Genomic DNA, 18,566 nt, shown 5'->3' with positions numbered 1-18,566 from the left:
CCTGGAACTCACTCTGTAGAACAGGCTGGCCTCGAACTCAGAAATCCGCCTGCCTCTGCCTCCCGAGTGCTGGGATTAAAGGCGTGCGCCACCATGCCCGGCTCATCAGAACGTTTTTAAAGGTACTATTTTTTTTTTTTTTTAAATCAGAGAAAGATAAAAGCAATCAGCGGCGGTTGAGGCGAGTGTCACCTTGACTGACCTGATGTTGTCAGTTGACAAATGAGTCATGGCCATTGGGCGAATCACGGCCCATTCTCAGTCGGGGTCTAGTAAGCAAATGTATTCCAGTTTTGTTTATAACCTTCTGGGAAATACAGACTGCAGATGGTGACTCATGGGGTCCCTGATAGAATCATCCTCGTTCCTGGATCTTTTGTGTCATTTATAGCGGGAGCTGCAGTAGCGGAGGCTGCATACTTCCCGGGGCTCTGTGATGTCTAAATCATAGGTGGAGACAGCCTTGTCTGCATCAGGAGGCAAAGCAGCCTTTGGGACTCAGTGTAAAGCTATTGCATACCCGGGTGCACTAGAGAGCCTGACCATGTGCAAGCAATTAGTTGCCCTGGAGACTCCTGGGCAGCCCTGTTATGAGCAGAGCCCAGGGACTAGACTGATGGCTCAGCAGTCCTGAGCACTGGCTGCTCTTCATAGGACCCTGGCTCAGTTCCCAGCATCCTTTTGGGCAGCACAATTGTTCATAATTCTAGGTTCAGGCTCTCTGGCACTCTCTTCTGACCCTGAAGCCAGGCATGCATATAATGCATATGCATACATGTAGGCAAAACACTTATACCCATAAAAAACCCTAAATCTTTAAAAAATAATAATAATAGAGGGCTGGAGAGATGGCTCAGTGGTTAAGAGCACTGTCTGCTTTTCCAGAGGTCCTGAGTTCAATTCCTAGCAACCACATGGGGGCTCACAACCATCTGTAATGGGATCCGATGCCCTTTTCTGGTGTGTCTGAAGATATAGCTACATACACATACATACTCATATACATAACTTAAATAAGAAACAAGACCCTGGCCGGGCGTGGTGGCGCACGCCTTTAATCCCAGCACTCGGGAGGCAGAGGCAGGTGGATTTCTGAGTTCGAGGCCAGCCTGGTCTACAAAGTGAGTTCCAGGACAGCCAGGGCTATACAGAGAAACCCTGTCTCGAAAAACCAAAAAAAAAAAAAAAGAAACAAGACCCTGGAGCCAGGGGACCAATGTAAAAGACATTAAGGTGAGCTCCCTTCCTCCTGACAACAAACACAAGTCCTTTCAACCATGGGGTCTGAGACTTTGATTCAAACTAAGGCGCCTCTTCAAAAAACCTAGAGGTCCCAAGGGTCACTTCTGCATACCTAAGGCAAGGAGAGTGTGACCTTGACCCGTGTTCATCAGAGTCCAAAGGCAAGGTCCTGCCCCGGAGACCCTCCAGTGGCCATGCCCACCTCACTCACCATACCTGTCCCACAGGCAGTGACTCCGTGGTGACACTCTGCCCTCTACCTGGTACTGGACGTGGTCCCTCCCCGACCCATGTAGGCCTAGTATCAATCCTGGAAGCCCCAGCAAGGCTCCCTAACTATGCTTGATCCCATGTCTTCAGTGATCCCAGAGGCCCCCTGTAGGTGTGGCCTGATGTTTGCTTTCTGTGATATGCCTCTGCCAGGAGCTAAGTGTGAATTCTCTAAGCAGGAAAGAGTCACAGAGACAGCATTCCAATTTCCAGGGCTGGTCACTGGTGCTGATGTCAGAGCCCTTGTCACATGTCATACCCCGGGGCTTTTAATGCCACCACCCGCTACTGTCCTCTGAAAGGCCTTCTTACTTGAAGGTCTCCAAGTGCTTCCCTGGAAAGTACTGGCTACCCCTTACTAGCGCCACCTTAGACAATGAAAAACGCTGGAGAAGGCACCCAGGACCCCAGAGGCAGTAATCCTTTATACTGTCTCCAGTGCCAGAAGCCTTTCCGGGGCAGCTAGCCCAGCTCAACTGGGAAGGTCATAACTCCAGAGTCCTGGGCCAGGTCCCTGCTGACTGTTGGAAGGCAAGCAGGGGACAGAGCTGTAAAGAGGTTGATCTTGGCACCAGACAGCATCCTTGGTTCTTCTACAGTAGTCAGAAGCCATTCGCTCCTGTAGTCAGCCCACAAATAAAGTGGGGTGAGAAAACACACCCACTTCCTTCCCTGTTCTGAAGTAAATACAAAGACTTGATGGCTATTGGGACACCTGTTCCCTAACCGTCACCTGCTCTCCAGGGTACACCCAGTGTCTGCACTACAGAGGCTGCTCCAGAGTGGGGAGAGGGGTCAAACCTCATCTAGAGTAGGAGCCACTTGGTGAAGCATTTAAGACGGGATCCACCAGGAAAGGAAACCCAGACAACATAAGTATTTAACTAAATTTGGGAATTCTGGAACTGTAGTCTGATGGAGTCGTGCCTCTGAGGGAATAAAGCATGGAGCATTGTAAAGATTTGAGTTCCTTCAGAAGGGTAGCAAGAACAAAATGTAGCAAAAAGGCCCCACAACTAAGATGCTAGCTTAACTTGTCTCTAGCAGCAACCCCACCCACTTCCTTCTGCTCCCCCACCTCCCACAAAGCCCTGGGTTCGAACGACGATCTCTTACCTTCACTATGCTGATAGGCTTTCGGGATAAGTGGAAGCTTGCATAGAGCAGAAAGGTCAGCATAAAAGTGAAAGCCCGGTACCTGGAACACATGAGAGGTGTCATACCGTGACATCTTCGGTGTCACACCGGCCCCGTTTACAATCTCACAAGGAAAGGCAGCCTTGAGCCCTGAGCCCCCAACTCCAGTCCAGGTGCTAACAGCCAATTATCTTTTTTTTTAAAAATATATATACTTTAAAAGATTTATTTTATGTATATGAGTACATTGTCCCTGTCTTCAGACACACCAGAAGAGGGCATCAGATCCCATTACACATGGTTGTGAGCCACCATGTGGTTGCTGGGAATTGAACCTCTGGAAGAGCAGACAGTGCTCTTAACCGCTGAGCCATCTCTCCAGCCCACAGCCAATTATCTTAACAGCTGCTTATCTCAACTCTAACTCTCCCCTGTAGAAGGGACCTCAAAAGCCAGTGAGGCTCTGTTCTCTGAAACCCAGACTTAGGGGAGCGCAGTCATCTGGCCAGTCCCGTGTGTACTTCTAAATACAGCTTGCTTTAATCAGACATCCATGGCTATGTTTTTTGTTTTGTTTTTGTTTTTTGTTTTTGTGTTTTATTCTTTCTCTCAGAAGCCCTGCAGGATCTGGGAAAAGCGAACAGAACATCGTTTGCTCCCCAACCCCTACAACACTCCTGTCCCCACAACAAACAGCTCTCTAGTGGACTCTGCCTGGGGAGTCTACAACTCAAACCAGGTTTGACACCCATCTATATAGCAATAGTGTCAGACTCCAGGATTGAAGAACCCATCCCCACACACAGTCCCCGCTAATACACTGACATCTAATAAACTGGGGTTCCTTCAGGCGCCCATGCTTGTTCAGTTCATTTGTGTGAGTGGCTCTCTACACCCGGAGAAACCCTCTTTTGCATTTGCTGTAAAGCCCCCCCAGAGCCCAGCCAGGTAGGCAAGAGTTGTCTCCCCTGACTATGAGACTTCTGAAACCATACACTGTAAGAAGTGACCATCTCTGCAGGATGCTCAGGGCTGGAGAAGAGCTATCTAAAGCCTGGGCCAGCCAGTGTGGGGAGATCTGCGGGGAGAGTTGGCTCTGTGAGGGAACAGTACCTGACAACCTCAGCTTGAGCCCCAGAACCCACAGAGTCGAAGGTGAGACTCCATCCCTGAGAGTCACACTCGGACCTTTGCAACTCACCAGTGCAGGTGCGCATTCACATCCATACACACATAAACAAAAACGAATAAACATATGTTTAAAAAGAAAAAAGAAAACAAAAAAGACTAGAGGCCCTAAACAAAACAAAGCACAAAACAACAAAACCAAAACCAACCACATTTCCAGACTTAGTTAAAGAAGTGAAGAAGGCAGGGTGGTGATCCTGTGGAGTGGGGCAGGGTGGGGGAGGGCGGAGCCAAATCCGCATTAAGAAACTTGCTTCTGAATAAAGAGCTCTCTTCTCTCTGGAGAAGCCTGGGGGGAATGTTCCTCTAGGACACTCCGTCCAAGTCCACGAGGTGACCCGAAGAAAAGCAAGCACTTAGTCTCCCGCACTTAGGAGACAGAGCTGGGCACATGCTGTCTCTCACTGTCTCTGCTGTGTGTGTGTGTGTGTGTATGTGTGTGTGTGTGTGTAATGCCTCTGAATGCCTCCCTAGAGCAGAACAGAAGGTACTTTCCAATCTTTGGCTGAAGCTGCTCTGCCGCCCATCCCCCCCACCCCCTCCCCGAGCCTGAGGCTGGGTGTGATGCCATCCACTGACCTCCAGCAACCCTATTTCCATTTCCAGCTCACAGCCGGACTCTAACTCCTCTCCGGATACTCAGCCTGGGCAAGGCTATCCCTCCAGAGTCTCTCAGTTAGACCCAGGAGCCTGGGATATCTTCCAATGGCCCCTGCCCAGTCCTGCTTGGCTAAGGTTTTACCTGGTAGGGAGATGACTCATGGCTTTAGCCTGTGCCTGTCCTGTCTACTCCATGGCTAGACTTGAAACTCCCCTATAGTGAGTGATAAGGGCAGAGGAGCCCAGCCCAGCCAAACTGCATTCCTCAGTCTCAGTAGGTTTCAGTCAAGGAGACTTGAAGATAAGTTGAGAGTAGCTTTGAGCCCTAGTTTCTACCAGGCCGTTCTGCAGGTGGCTCTGGGAAGGTGGTGTGGGACACGCAGGCAAAGTGGCTCCTCAGGACCAACCCTCATGCATGCTGGGGAAGCCATGAATGCACCCCTTCAGGAAGCGAGAGCCCCACTGAGTCAGGGCTCCTCCTGTGGGCTGGAGTCAAAGGTCAATGCAGGGAATGCAGGCAGCATTTCCCTGAGGCAGAAAAGGAAACCTTATCTTCAAGGAGCCCAGCCTACTTCCTCCATTTCCAAAGTCACCCTTCTTCCTTTTTCCTCAGCTTCTTAGGGGACCTGGGGTGAGGGAGAGGCAATGGCTGCCGATGTCCTTCCCCTTTCTGGGAGTCTGCAGGTAAGAGCTGCTCTCAGCTATTGGCCATCCCGCCCAGCCTGGCCTCAGGGAGAAGAGGCTCCTGTGCTGTCATGGAGTTAGGATTCTGGTAAGGTCCCTCGGAATTCTCCTGGAATTCCCTTGTTCCACCTTAGTAGCTTTACCACCATCCTCGTCACCATTCCTAAAGCAGGAGGTGGAAGTCATCCCTTCTGCTGGACCATTCCCCCACGGACAGGAACAGGGTTTCTAACATCCCTTATTCAGAAATAAGGTCCTGAAGATGTAATGAGTTAGCCTGAGGTCTTGTCAGGTTAGGATGGCCCTAAACCCAAGGACTGGTGTCCTCTTCTGAAAAGAAGATGCTAGGCTCGGTGGCACATGCCTTTAATCCCAGAATTCAAGGGACAAAGGCAGATGGATCTCTGTGAGTTTGAGACCAGCCTGGACTATATAGTGAGTTCCAGGATAGCCAGGGATAGAGAAGGAGACCCTGTCTCAAAAAAGCAAAAATCCATGCAGAGACACCAAGGAGGGAGTGTGGTCATAGAGAGAGAGCTTGCCAGTGTGATGCAGCTGGTTGCCAGAGATGCTGCAGCTCAGGCATGACAGAGGAAGGAGGATGTTATCTGAAATCACTACATGGCCTTGACCCTGCTGTACTTTGAACTTGGTTGGCCCCTCAGCCTTCCAAGCTGTGATGGACACCGTTCTTGGTGTTCTGTTCCGGGAGAGGACCAGGTCTTTGGTTTTATGTGATGCTACAGGTAGGCTTGGAAGATGAAGTAAATGAAGAGAAGCCAACGGGGGCTCTGAGTTTTCACTCCAGTGCCCCCTTATGAAGATATGACAAGCAGGACAGGCCAATACAAGATCCGAGCTTGGGTTTTTAGCAAAAAGCTCACATTCCCATGAATGCCAGCTCAGGGCCTGGATGCACCCCAGACTCTCCTCAGGGATAGCTCTTATATTTGACACTGTAACATAACTCTATTATCTATGCCATTTGAGGACCAGTAAAGTCACAACAACAATAACCCAAAATCACATACCCCGCAGTCTAAATAAGCCTCCAACTATTTTAAGGCATGACTTTTGTCGGTAGGGCTGTGCCAATTGCCATCTGCCTACTGAGAAGGAGATCTCTGAGGAGTGGGCCAGGCCGTGAGGCTTACAGACTGGCCCTACTGCACTGAGCTCAGAACAAGCAGCCTCATGGCCCCTGTCATGGTAGATGACAGCAACTTCCCTATAAGGTCCCTACAATGAGACTTCCTAGCAGGGCAGTCTCTACCCTCAAGCATGCTGAATCAGCCCTTCTTATTTAAATGACTTTTTTTTTCCAAGTATTTGCTTACAAAGATGAAACAAGTAGCCCCTGGGTGTCAGGATCCTCTGAGAAGCAGCAGCAGGGGGGTGGGGTTCACAAGCCTCCTCCAGTGGGGTCAAAGGTCAATGAAAGGCACGGCACCATCCGATCTTGGCTCAGTCATGTAAAGGATTCAACATGTGCTGTTTTGAATCCAAGCCGTTTCCGAACTCAGAAGCCATGCAACCAGACACGGAAGGGAGGTCATGTCTTTGTCAGAGCCTGATGCCATTGAGATGAACATTGCTCACTTAAGATTCCCCTACCTTGGCAACAGGACCGTTTTCCACACTAAGGAGAGCGTATGAATCTTGTAGGAGCATACTACGAGATGATGGGGCTGGTCCATCAGCTTTCAGCCACCCCAAAGGAGGCTGGCCGCCTACAGAGGGAAGCATGATCCTGCTCCTGTGGCTCACTGATTGTGACATTTGTGAGGATATATCAGGTACTGTTCTCAGGTGACGGGCCACCATCTACTTCTAGGAACAATTATTTGATGTCTCAAGTTGTTCTAGACCTGGTCAGCAAGCACTAGTCTCTCTGGGTTTCACTCATGCCTTTGTTTCCTCCTGTCCATCTTCTGCAGTCCCCGTTTCCCTCCCCCTCCCCTCCCATCTCCCAGCCAGTTGAGGTATGAGTGTGTCTCTGAGATTCTGGCTCCTGTCAATGAGAGGAGTCACACAAGGGACCAGGAGCCAGTATGCAAACCTGTTCTGGACCTCTGGGGTTCCCCCTTCCCAAAGTATCTTTAGCCCCTCCCCTCCCAGCCCTACCTGTCAAAAAGGCACTGTTTGACTTTCCAGCACAGCAAACATCTGCATGTCCAAAATGAGAGACAATCCATAAAACATGAGTTTGAACCTTTCAGTTACTCAGGGTCACAAAAGACCAGGCCAAGGGACATTTCTGGACTACAGGAGACAAAACCACAGGATGACAAGATGCAGTGTGGTGGCCTTGTGTCCGATCCTGGACGGAAGAGGAACTGCCAGAGATCTTGATGGACACTAGATGTGGCATTTAACATGACCACTGCTTAGAGGCTTGAACCCAGGGCTTCATGCTTGCAAGCACTTTACCACTGAGCTGCATGCCCAGCAAAAGGCAAAAACTACATAGAAATATTTAAGAATTAAAACCATATGATGCCTGCCACACACATCTATACAAAGCAGGGAAACAGATATGGTTGGGGTTTTTTAAAGATTTATTTATTCATTATATGTGTATACACTGGTAGCTGTCTTCAGACACTCCAGAAAAGGGCATCAGATTTTTGTTACGGATGGTTGTGAGCCACCATGTGGTTGCTGGGATTTGAACTCAGGACCTTTGGAAGAGCTGAGCCATCTCACCAGCCCCGGGAACAGATATGTTAAACAGTAAATAGTAAAAACCATTGATTTATAAAACAAGCTAAAAGTCTCCCATTAGCAGGCATCAAAGGAAAGCCATTGAGGGATGCCACCTGCAGATGTTTTCAAATCCACCCTGTGACCTTTGGGAGCCCAGTGGTCTTGTGTGAAGCTATGGGTGGATCAGAATGAGACTGTAGAGACTATAATGTTGGCAGACAGCTGCTGAGCTCCTGAAGTTTCTTAGGAGCCACAAAGCAAAGCTTCCAAAGGTTTCAAAAAACAAACAACACACACACACACACACACACACACACACACACACACACACACACACAACCTTCTGTCTCCCAGAAGCAACCAGAAAGGCTAGGAAACTTCTCCATCAGCAGCAACAGGCATTACCAGTTCCCACTATCTGTGCTCTTTTTTTTTTTTTTTTTNTTTTTGGTTTTTCGAGACAGGGTTTCTCTGTATAGCTCTGGCTGTCCTGGAACTCACTCTGTAGACCAGGCTGGCCTCGAACTCGGAAATCCACCTGCCTCTGCCTCCTGAGTGCTGGGATTAAAGGCGTGCGCCACCACGCCCGGCCAATCTGTGCTCTTGACTTTCTTTTTCTTCTTCCCCCCAAATCCATTTGTTTTCCTGCTAGGTGGGCTTTGCCACATTTCCTATTAGAGATGATGAGTCCCAGGTTCTAAATTCCTCCTGGGATGAACATTTCTCTGGGAACTGCCATGAACATGTGACAAAAATCTTTTTTTTTCCTCATTCACCTGTCTCATCAGTGTAACTTGCTAGTGCCCAAAGCACTCAACATAAAATGGGAGGAGAAGGGCTGAGGCCTCAGCTCAGAGCCAGAGTGTTTGTTTAGCATGCACAAGGCTTGGGTTCGAACCCAGCACCATAAAAATAAAGCACGAGGAGAAAGGGTACGTTTTTCCCTTCCTGACAGACTAGTGGGAGGGTGGAATGGAGGCTGGGGAACTCCACTCTGCATCAACACCCTAAAGCAGGACGACAAGACAGGGTCCACCTGTGAGGAGGCGGAGTCACAGAGCAGCCAGGAGAGACACCCTCTCAGGTTGCCGTTCTGCTCTGTCAATTTCATCTCTGTTTGTCCCAGCCGCCAGGCCACTCATCTGGAACCAGAGGTATCGGGGCTTACTTCATGAACATCATTTCCATCCTGCTCACAGCCGGTTGTGGTGGTTTAAATGAGAAACGTCCCTTACAAGGCTCTGGCGTCTGAACACTTGGTCCCCTGTTGGTGATGGTATTTGGGGAGGTTTGAGGGGAGCAGGCTTGCTGGAGGAAGTATACCACTGGGGGCGGGCTTTGGGTTTAGACTCCACCCCTATCCCCACCCCATCCCCATTACAAGTTTGCTCTATACCTTTGTGGACTGCTAGAGCTCTCAGCTTCCTGCTTCAGCAGCCACACCTACCACCGTAAGCCAAAACAAATCCTACCTTCTCTAAGTAGCCTGGGCCGTTGTGTTCTATTGCAACGGAAGAGTAACAGGCCAGTGTTTTTCCTCTCTCTGCAAGAATGGTGGTTATGCAGGGCATGGTGGTGCACACGCCTTTAATCCCAGCACTTGGGAGGCAGAGGCAGGCGAATTTCTGAGTTCAAGGCCAGCCTGGTCTACAAAGTGAGTGCCAGGACAGCCAGGGCTACACAGAGAAACTATGTCTCGAAAAACAAAAAAAACAAAAGAATGGTGGTTATTCAAAAAGTCACCAAAACCACCCAGAAGTCCAAATGCTATCTGTGATGTCACCACCAAAACACAGGACTCCTGAGGGCTGCAGGTCACAGCAGCCACAACTCACTAGCTATGGAAAAGACCCATGCTCCATGATGAAATATGAGTGAAGAAGCCACCCGATCCCCACTGTTGCTCTGTCCCCAACACACACGTCACCACTGCAGAGGACAGACCGTCAGCAGAGCTTACCACTGATCCCTGGAGAAGGAGATGATGAAGCGGATGCCCACGGGAAGCAGAGCCATTTATGTCGCCCCCGAACCTCGGTGCTCTAGTCCCGAAGTCACACACTTCAGAAACGGGTTAAAGTTGTTCTGACAGCCCTGCAGTTCACACAGCCTGGGAAGCAACCTCAAATGGGTCCTACTGGGTGCTGCCCCCTCTTCCTTCCATCAGGGGGCTGATCTCTATGGGAGAAAGAGAGGCGTTAAGAATCTGCAGATAGGGAGAGATGCTACCCACGCCTGACCAAAGCCACGCCGCTGATACCAGAGGAAGCGCCCACCACAGTGCTTTGGGAAGGTTTGCTCATATGGAGGTCACATGATACTCTAATGATTCCTGTGGGGAAGTGAGCATTTATCTCTCTGCCTTTAGGGCTTCCAAAGATGAGTCTGGCCCCAAAACATAGGTCAATGTTTAGTCATGTGGACATCTACTAGAGCCTCAAGTGGAGGTGGTCACTGGGCTCACTCACTTCATTACTACCCAGCAGACTTCCTGTGAGCCTCAGCAGTTGAGGACTGTTGAAGGCCTGGGCAGGATGGCAGAGGGATCAAGAATCAATTGCATAGGTTGTGGGCCTGCAATTGAGTCAGACATGCCTAACATGGGGGGGGGGGGGGNGGGGGGGGGGAAACTTCCCATCCGCCACTGTGGTTCCCTCTTCTGTGAGTGTGTCATTAGCCTGGGAAAATGAGCCTGTTCTGAGAGCCAGGCTGAAGAGGGGCAATTCTGGAAGGGGCAGAACAAAGCCTGCACACTATTAAAGGGTCCAGCCCTTTGAAAGGTTCATCTCCTATCCTGAGCCCCAAGCCACCTCAGGACATATATTCTAAAGCACTGTATTTTTTTCCAAAGTGGAATCTACTTCCTCGCCTATCTCTTTCCCTCCCTCTGAGCTTTCCACAGGCATGTATCATGAGCTGGGGGGTGTAGCTTGTGTGAAATAGCAGGACGGAGACTCTGGGTCCCAAGCCCAGCAGGTCACACATACACAACCAATAACTTCCAAGAGACCAGCCTCAAAACCATCATAGAGGCGTGGAGGCCCTTTTCACCGCAGCCAGGAGAGCTCTACCTTTCCCAGGGTTCCATGGGGTCACTCATTCCTGACCTTACCCAGACCTGCAGTGATGGGCCACTAGTCCGTTTGCTCCCTTAAGTTCTCCAGCTAAAAGATGATGACTTAATGGCACCATCAATGTTACATAAAGACATGGTCTCAGGAAGGCCATGGCATAGCAGACAGTTTACCAATACCAGTCAGTGTGAGTGGTTCTGCAGGTGAGCTTCAGGGAGGGCAGGGTTCCCTGTCCCATATCCTAGCTCAGAACAGAAGCAGAGAAGCCAGAGGGAGTCAGCCTGCTGGTTTAGGCCTGTAATCTCAGCACTCAGGAGGCTGAGATAGAAGGACCATTTTGAGTTGGAGGCCAGCCAGGGTTACCTAGTGAGCACCAGGCCAGCCAGAGCTATGGCGCAAAGATGCTGCCTCCAGACTAAACCAGAAGTTGTGGGGCTTTGGCTCAAACCTCCATATTTAAATGATATCTTTCAAAGAGGGTTTGCTCAAAATGAGTTTGTTGGACTTGGTCCCTACATGTGTGCTTCGAGTGCACATTTGAAATAATCTTGAGGTTTGATGGTTTTGACTAAAGGATTTGTTTTAAATCGTACAAGGCTTAAAAATAAAAGCCAGGGTCCACTTTTTTTCCTCCACTAAAATACTGAAAACTTACCCCCGTGACCAGTGAAATCAATCTATCATACCGCCAGGCAAAACCGCCCAACAACAGTGCCAGACAGCCTTAAAGAGTTATCAGGGGGGGGGGAAAAAAAACCTCCTGGTTTCTATAAATAATGCTAGCCATTTCACTGAGATGATGATGTAGCTGGTTGGGGGTTGGGCATCCATTCTGGAAGGAGTGCACTAGAGTATGGACAGATGTCAACTCTACATTTGGGGTATTGAAAACTCTGCTTAACAAAGTCCTTTTCGCCGGGCGTGGTGGCGCACGCCTTTAATCCCAGCACTTGGGAGGCAGAGGCAGGCGGATTTCTGAGTTCGAGGCCAGCCTGGTCTACAGAGTGAGTTCCAGGACAGCCAGAGCTATACAGAGAAACCCTGTCTCGAAAAACCAAAAAAAAAAAAAACAAAGTCCTTTTCTTGCTGGCCTGAACAGCATCTCTAAAACTTGTTCCCTCAAAATTCCAGGTAATAGCCGGGTGTGGTGGCACACGCCTTTAATCCCCGCACTCGGGAGGCAGTGGCAGGCCTGGTCTACAAAGTGAGCTCCAGGACAGCCAGGGCTATACAGAAAAACCCTGTCTCGAAAAACAACAACAACAACAAAGCAAAAACAAAACAAAATTCCAGGTCATGAAGGCTACTGACACAGCCTCTCAGAGTCCAAGACATAGCTTTCCCTCTAAGATAGCAGTTCTCAGCCTGTGAGTCTCCACCTCAACAGGGGTGCATATCAGATATCCTGCAGATCAGATATTTACATTACCATGCATTTCAGTAGCAAAATTACAGCTATGAAGGAGCAATGAAATAATCTTATGGTTGGGGTGGGGGTCACCACAACATGAGGAATTGTATTTAAGGGTCACAGCATTAGGAAAGGTTGAGAACCACCGTTCTAAGAAGAAATGAGGCTAGCCCAGCTAGGTGGGCTTCACACCTAGGCCAATTCCAGGCGTTTCATTTTCCTAGGGGGTGGGGGTGGGCGTGGGGCATGCCTTCTCAGGCACAAGTACACTTCCTCCTGCCTATCCCTGAATGGAAGGGGAGCACGTGGCTCTGCTGACAGGCCTTGGCATCTAGCCCAAGGAAAGTAGTTAAAGTAGTTTTTAAATGTCACCTCTTAGAAACTCCCAGTGAACTTCAGCCCATTAGAGAAAAGGACAGAAAGGCAGCGTTATCATTGGACAGGGAAAGGAGAGCAACTAGGAGCTTTTCCATGGTGAGGTAGCACCCAAACAGGCTCAGGAGCACACAGAGAGCCAGGCCAAGCAAGAGTTGAGGGACAGACACACCCACGATCCTCCCAGCTACCGGGCTCTGAGCTACCCAGAACCCATCAACCTTTCAAGGAGACTCAGGAGTGGCTAGGAGTTAGCAAAAGCAAGAGCAATGCCCCAAGGGGGTTTTCCAGGCTTTAGCACACAGGCAACATCATGGCAGCCTAAGGCAACCTGTCAAAATGATGGCACTTTATAAAAGGGCAAACCTGGGAACCAAACTCCCTCCAAAAGCTTCAAGAGTTTTGTTTTAAACCAAGACAAACTGTAACTCCTCTAATCGAGCCCTTTCTAGGCGTTTAAAGGCTCCATTGGCCGTGGGAGATAAACAGAAACGGTTATTTTCACTTGTCCTGAGCTTAAATACAAGGAGTCAGAATTCTATCCACCATAGCCCTTAGCCCACTCACAGCAAACAACGCATCCCGGGTGTTCTCCACCGAACCAGACCTGTAACAATACTCCCAGGAACTCAGGGTGCAAACAGGACCCCTAAAAGAGGGAATTCTGTGTAAAGCCGAATAATATATTTACTAACTCGCCCAACTTCACGCAATTTAAGTTCCAGGGCGAGAAGGCAGGCAGGGAGGCAGGCAGGTGCAGAGAGCTCTAAAGACCAGGAAAAAGCACCTTAAGAATTTAAACCAAGAGCAAGGGGAGGGTCTTCCGTTCAAATGCAAATCTTTACCTGCGGGCCACCAAGATCCTTGGGTGGACCCTTAGTGCGCGGAGCTGGGGGACTTTTCCGGTGGTTTAAACCCTTTATTACCGCCCAGACGGTGGCTGTCACTGCGTTGGCCACAGAGCCCGGGCTCCGGGAAGCAGTTCTTTAGCAAACAAACAACCGGAGCCCAGGGTGCTGGCTGAGAGCTTTCCCAAGGGCTTTGCGAGCCGGCTCCTCCCAGGTCCTACAGCCGCTTGGCCGGGTGGTGAAGGCTACAGGCACGCCCACGTCCCCTACGCGCGGCAGCAGACAAAGCGCTGGGTCTCCGGCAGGCGTCTTCTCACAGCTGTCACTCGCGGCCTGGGGCCGGGAGGGGACCCAGCATCATAGCTAGGCGACCCCAGTCCCCGGGTCTCGGGGAACCTTTTGCTTCCACTTTCCCCGGGAACTCAGCGTCACCAGCACCGGATCGCCCCCGCACTGTCTCTCAAGGCCACTCTAGGAGCCCTTACTTCAAAGACGTCCCACTCTAGGAAAAGCGCTTGGTTTGTCCCTGGCTCTCCAGCCACACCGCAGAGGGAGACAAACGGCGGAGAGGCCGAAGCGGGGGCCCACGGCAGGTGCGTGGCGGCTGGCAGGTGCGCGCCGCTGGGGAGGGTCCTCCGTTGTCCCCTCGCCTACCTGCGCTCCGCAGCCCGCGTCGCGCGCTTCCTGCCGTCGACTTCCTGGAGCGGCCGCCCTTTCACTTTCCCGGCCCTGTGAACGCCGACCCAGTGCGGCTCCTCCCTCTCCCGCGCGCCCCCTGACCCCGGCCCCGCGCGCGCCTAAGGGATGCTCAGATCGCACACAGCCCGGAGATGCTCAGCTGGAGCATCCTCTAGCTGTTCCTGGGTCCCCACACCTGCCTGTCATGCTCTCCTAGGCCCCGCAGGACGCCGGGCTCTTACTGGCATGGTGCCCAGCAGCCAAACGCTAGCTCCTAGGGGACCTCACCACCACCAGGCTTTTGTCCCCGAGGCGGACCTTACTAATGCCAGCGACATAGACAAGTTCCGAGATAAAGATTTGCTCCCTCGGAGTCCTGGACTGAGGATGGCCTCTCTCGGCCTACCACATCAAGTGTCAAGAGTCAAGAGCATCCGGTATGCTACAAATGGAGCTGGCACACGCCTGGACCGCACCTGTGTCAGTGTGATAAATGGCTTGCATGGTTAAGTCCTGAAGGCCAGCCACCCTGGTCATGGGAAGTGCCCTGGCACACAGCTTCCTGGTCAATTCCGGATAATTATCTTTCAAACCCCACACCTCCTGCCAAGAATTGATCCTGGAAAGTCCGGGAAGGGCCTGATTACTTTTCTAAAGGGCATCTGCCTCACACCTCCACGTGTCGGCCTTGCCTGGCATCCAAAGCCAGTCCTGCCGTTCAGCCCCCTGCCGCAGATCAGCACCTGCCTGGAACAGCAAAACCAGGCAGGAAACCAACTTCCTAGGAACACCCACTGGGTAAAACCGAGCCTAAACCAAAACCAACCCGATGCATGGACAGAGCCAGGGTGAGGGTAGGAGTGTTTGGCGGGGGTAACTAGCGTCCTCTTCAGACTGGTTGGTGTACAGGCGGCCCACAGCTTCACTCTCCCCACAACCCACCCGCGCCACAAGCGCGCAAGTAGTCTGCTGAATTGGGGAAGGCCCAACCATACTTCTATCTACAGGCTTTTGAGAAGTGTTCTGTACCCTGGAAGCAAAGTTGACTTCCTGTTTGAGCCACCTGCACCCACATCTCATATAGAAGTGGCCGGGGAACTCTGGCCACTCTATCCTTTGGCTAGATATTCCCCCACTCCCACCCCCCTTTTTTTCCTCCCTAACTCTCCAGTCCTTGTAGGCAGCAACTCAAGTGGACGCTTACTTCTACTCTAGGCGCCTCCTCCCCATGTCACTAGTTCTCAGGCCTGCCATCACCAAGCTTGCTCAAGAGTCCCTTGCCCTTGTGCCTGTGTTCCGTGGTTTGGTTTTGTTTTCTGTAGCTGCCCCAAACTACCCCAGCCAAAGTAAAATTTGAGCTCCCCAACTTGATTGACCACTTTTAGAAGGCCTTTCCTTACAACAGGGAACAACACAGCCTCCTGAGGAAGCTGAGACAGGACCCTGAGGCCAATTGCTCAGCCGAAGAGCCTCAGAAAAACTTCCGGGTTTTTCAGTTCCCAAGAACGAGACTTTCCACATCAGTTAGTTAGGATTTCTTTTCTGAGTCTGTGGTTTTTGAGTGAGCTCAGACTTTGAGAATTGTTGAAATAGAAAGAATTTGAGCTCTCTCTCTCTCTCTCTCTCTCTCTCTCTCTGGTTTTTCATTTTTCAAAACAGGGTTTCTTTGTGTAGCCCTGGCTGTCCTGGGACTCACTCTGTAGACCAGGCTGGCCTTGAACTCAGAAATCCGCCTGCCTCTGCCTCCCAAGTGCTGGGATTAAAGGCGTGTGCCACCACTGCCAGGCTGGAAAAACCTCTCTTAAGACAGTGAAAGAAACAGTTATGGATTTTTTTTTCTTACACAAACAAAGAAAAACCAAAATGACAATTTTCGCACAGATACTGGAGTCAGCCAGAAGAAGTCTGATGACCTGTGTAGAACATTTGCTGAAAATGCCAATCTTAGAATCTTAGTTAAGTAAGATTACATTTGCTTATTCCTTCACATAGGACGAGGTATATACTGTGGATATACCTACACTTTCCTAGAAACATGACACATCGTAGCGATCCTGTTATTTGTGGCCATAGCCACTGCATTTGCAGGCTATGTACTTCCACGAGGACAGATATCCCTCTGAGGAGCAGCAGTAATTACACACTTGACTTTCAGCCATCCCACACATTGGAACTACCCTAGTTGAATGAATCTGAGGAGGACTTTCAGTAGACAAAGCCATCTTAACAGGCTTCTTCGCATCCCACTTGATTTTACCATTCATTATTACAGCCCTAGGAGTCGTTCACCTCTTGTTCCTCTATGAGACAGATTCAAATAACCCAAACAGGCCTAAACTCAGCTGCAGACAAATTCCATTCCACCCATACTAGACAATTAAAGACATTTTAGGCATATTTGTTATAATCCTGTTTTTTAAAATAATCTTAGTCCTGTTCTTCCCAGAGAAGACCCTGGAGATCCTGACAATTATACACTAGCTAACCCACACCACACCCCACCCTACATCAAGCCAGAATGATATTCCCTATTTGCTTACGCCATCCTGTGCTCCATCCCCAACAAAGTAGGATGAATCCTAGCCCTAATTTTATCAATCCTAGTCCTAGCTTTCCTCCCCTTCCCACATACTTCTAAACCACGCAGCCTACCCTTCTGCCAATCACTCAAACCTTATATTGCGTTTTAGCAGCAAATCTACTTATCCTAACCTGAATCGGAGGTCAACCCATAGAGCACCCATTTATTATCATTGGACTACTCGCTTCTATTAGTTACTTCTCTATTATTCTAATTCTAATACCCACTCTCAGGAATAATTGAAGATAAAATACTAAAATGCAATCTATGCCCTGATAGCATAGCACTTTGGTCTTGTAAACCAAAAATGAGCTGTCATCTCAAGGCATCAAGGAGAAGGAGTATGTCTCCACCATCAACACCCAAAGCTAATATTCTCATTAAGCTACTTCTTGAACAGTACATAAAATTATTTAGTACAATAGAACACTAATGTATATTGCACATTCATTTATTTTCCGCTAGCATATAAGCAAGTTAATGTTTCATAATATATATTTCAAATGATCTTTATATGATTATAAGAAACTCTCAAATGTGTTGAGGCAAGATGCGTGTGTGTATTAAAACTTTTAATACATTTTGAAGTGGAGATTTGTGATGCTGGCCACAAGGCTGGCAGGTTTTATACTTCAGAGGCTATGAGAAAGCATTGGATGTTCCCACCATGATCTGTGGACCACGGTCCTCTTGCCTCAGCCTCCTGAGTCCCGAGGTCTATGACTAGCCGCCCCACTGCTCTCTCCCCTCTACGAATAGCCAGACGCTTTCACATGGTAGGTGCATGCTCTACCACAGTACACCCCAGCCCTAGGAGTTATTTTTAAATCAAATTTTAAAAAATTATCCGGGCGTGGTGGCGCACGCCTTTAATCCCACCACTCGGGAGGCAGAGGCAGGTGGATTTCTGAGTTCGAGGCCAGCCTGCTCTTCAAAGTGAGTTCCAGGACAGCCAGGGCTATTACAGAGAAACCCTGTCTCACAAACAAACAAACAAACAAAACCAACAACAACAAAAATTAATGAAAAGACAGAAAAAGGGAAAGAAATAAAGGAGTTTGTGTTAGCCCTAGGCAGTGACTTTTTTTTTTACCAATGGCACTGTAGGCACTACTACTTGAATTAGGGATGTATTTAGAGAGAGGAGCTTTGTCAGTCTTGATCTATCTGTCTATTTTCCTGAGATAGGGTTTTTCTGTATAGCCCTGGCTGCCTTGGAACTCACTTTGTAGACCAGGCTGGCCACAAACTCACAGAGATTCTGGGATTAAAGGCAGCAGCACCAAGCCTGGCTTGAGCCATGCATTCACAAGTGACTTCACTAAATGACCGGTAGAAGACAGACTGGGCAAATGTTCTTGTTTCTAAGACCCCTTGGCAATGTCTTGCAGTAGAATAACTTTATTTTATTTTTTCTCCCTATCTGAGGGATATGGGAAGTGACCACACAGGACCTAAACTGGATCCTTACTGGAGTAGGGCTCATATAAAGCCTGGAATCAAATGTGGGGGAGGGCGCAGATCTTTGCAGGTCTCTGCAGCTGAACTCTCCTCCAGTGCTTGCCTGTTGCTGCATCTGTCTCCCATGGGTTTCCCTGCGTCTTAAGCTTATAGTTAGCACAAGGCCAGACGCCTTGGAAAAAATAGGAAAAAAAAAAAAAAAAAAAAAAAGACTGTCCCTTGTGGTGTCATTCCTGCCAAAGCAGCTGGTGGAGATAAATGTGACAAGCAAATTGGACAATTTTTACAAGGTGTCCCCAAAAGGATCAATA

General features: G+C 49.5%; 1 protein-coding gene across 3 annotated transcripts in view; it reads right to left on the bottom strand.

Annotated features, from left to right (window-relative positions):
• The window catches only part of Slc37a1 (solute carrier family 37 member 1), a 74,016-nt gene that overhangs the window by 41,946 nt on the left and 13,504 nt on the right, over window positions 1-18,566 (bottom strand). For 2 of the 3 annotated variants that reach the window (XM_029471573.1, XM_029471574.1), the window contains 2 exons: window positions 9,788-10,005; window positions 2,629-2,710 (listed from right to left, as the gene is read on the bottom strand). In XM_029471573.1, coding sequence (XP_029327433.1) covers window positions 2,629-2,710; window positions 9,788-9,843 — 138 coding nt within the window. In that variant the 5' untranslated portion in view covers window positions 9,844-10,005. Of the gene's footprint in view, window positions 1-2,628; window positions 2,711-9,787; window positions 10,006-13,532; window positions 14,231-18,566 lie in introns of those variants that run through there. The other variant, XM_021149515.2, reaches the window with a different exon arrangement.

This window comes from Mus caroli, chromosome 17 (assembly GCF_900094665.2).
Source record: "Mus caroli chromosome 17, CAROLI_EIJ_v1.1, whole genome shotgun sequence".
Classification (NCBI taxonomy): domain Eukaryota; kingdom Metazoa; phylum Chordata; class Mammalia; order Rodentia; family Muridae; genus Mus; species Mus caroli.
The sequence above is the reverse complement of the archived record's forward strand: the minus strand, read 5'-3'. Positions and strand labels throughout refer to the sequence as shown.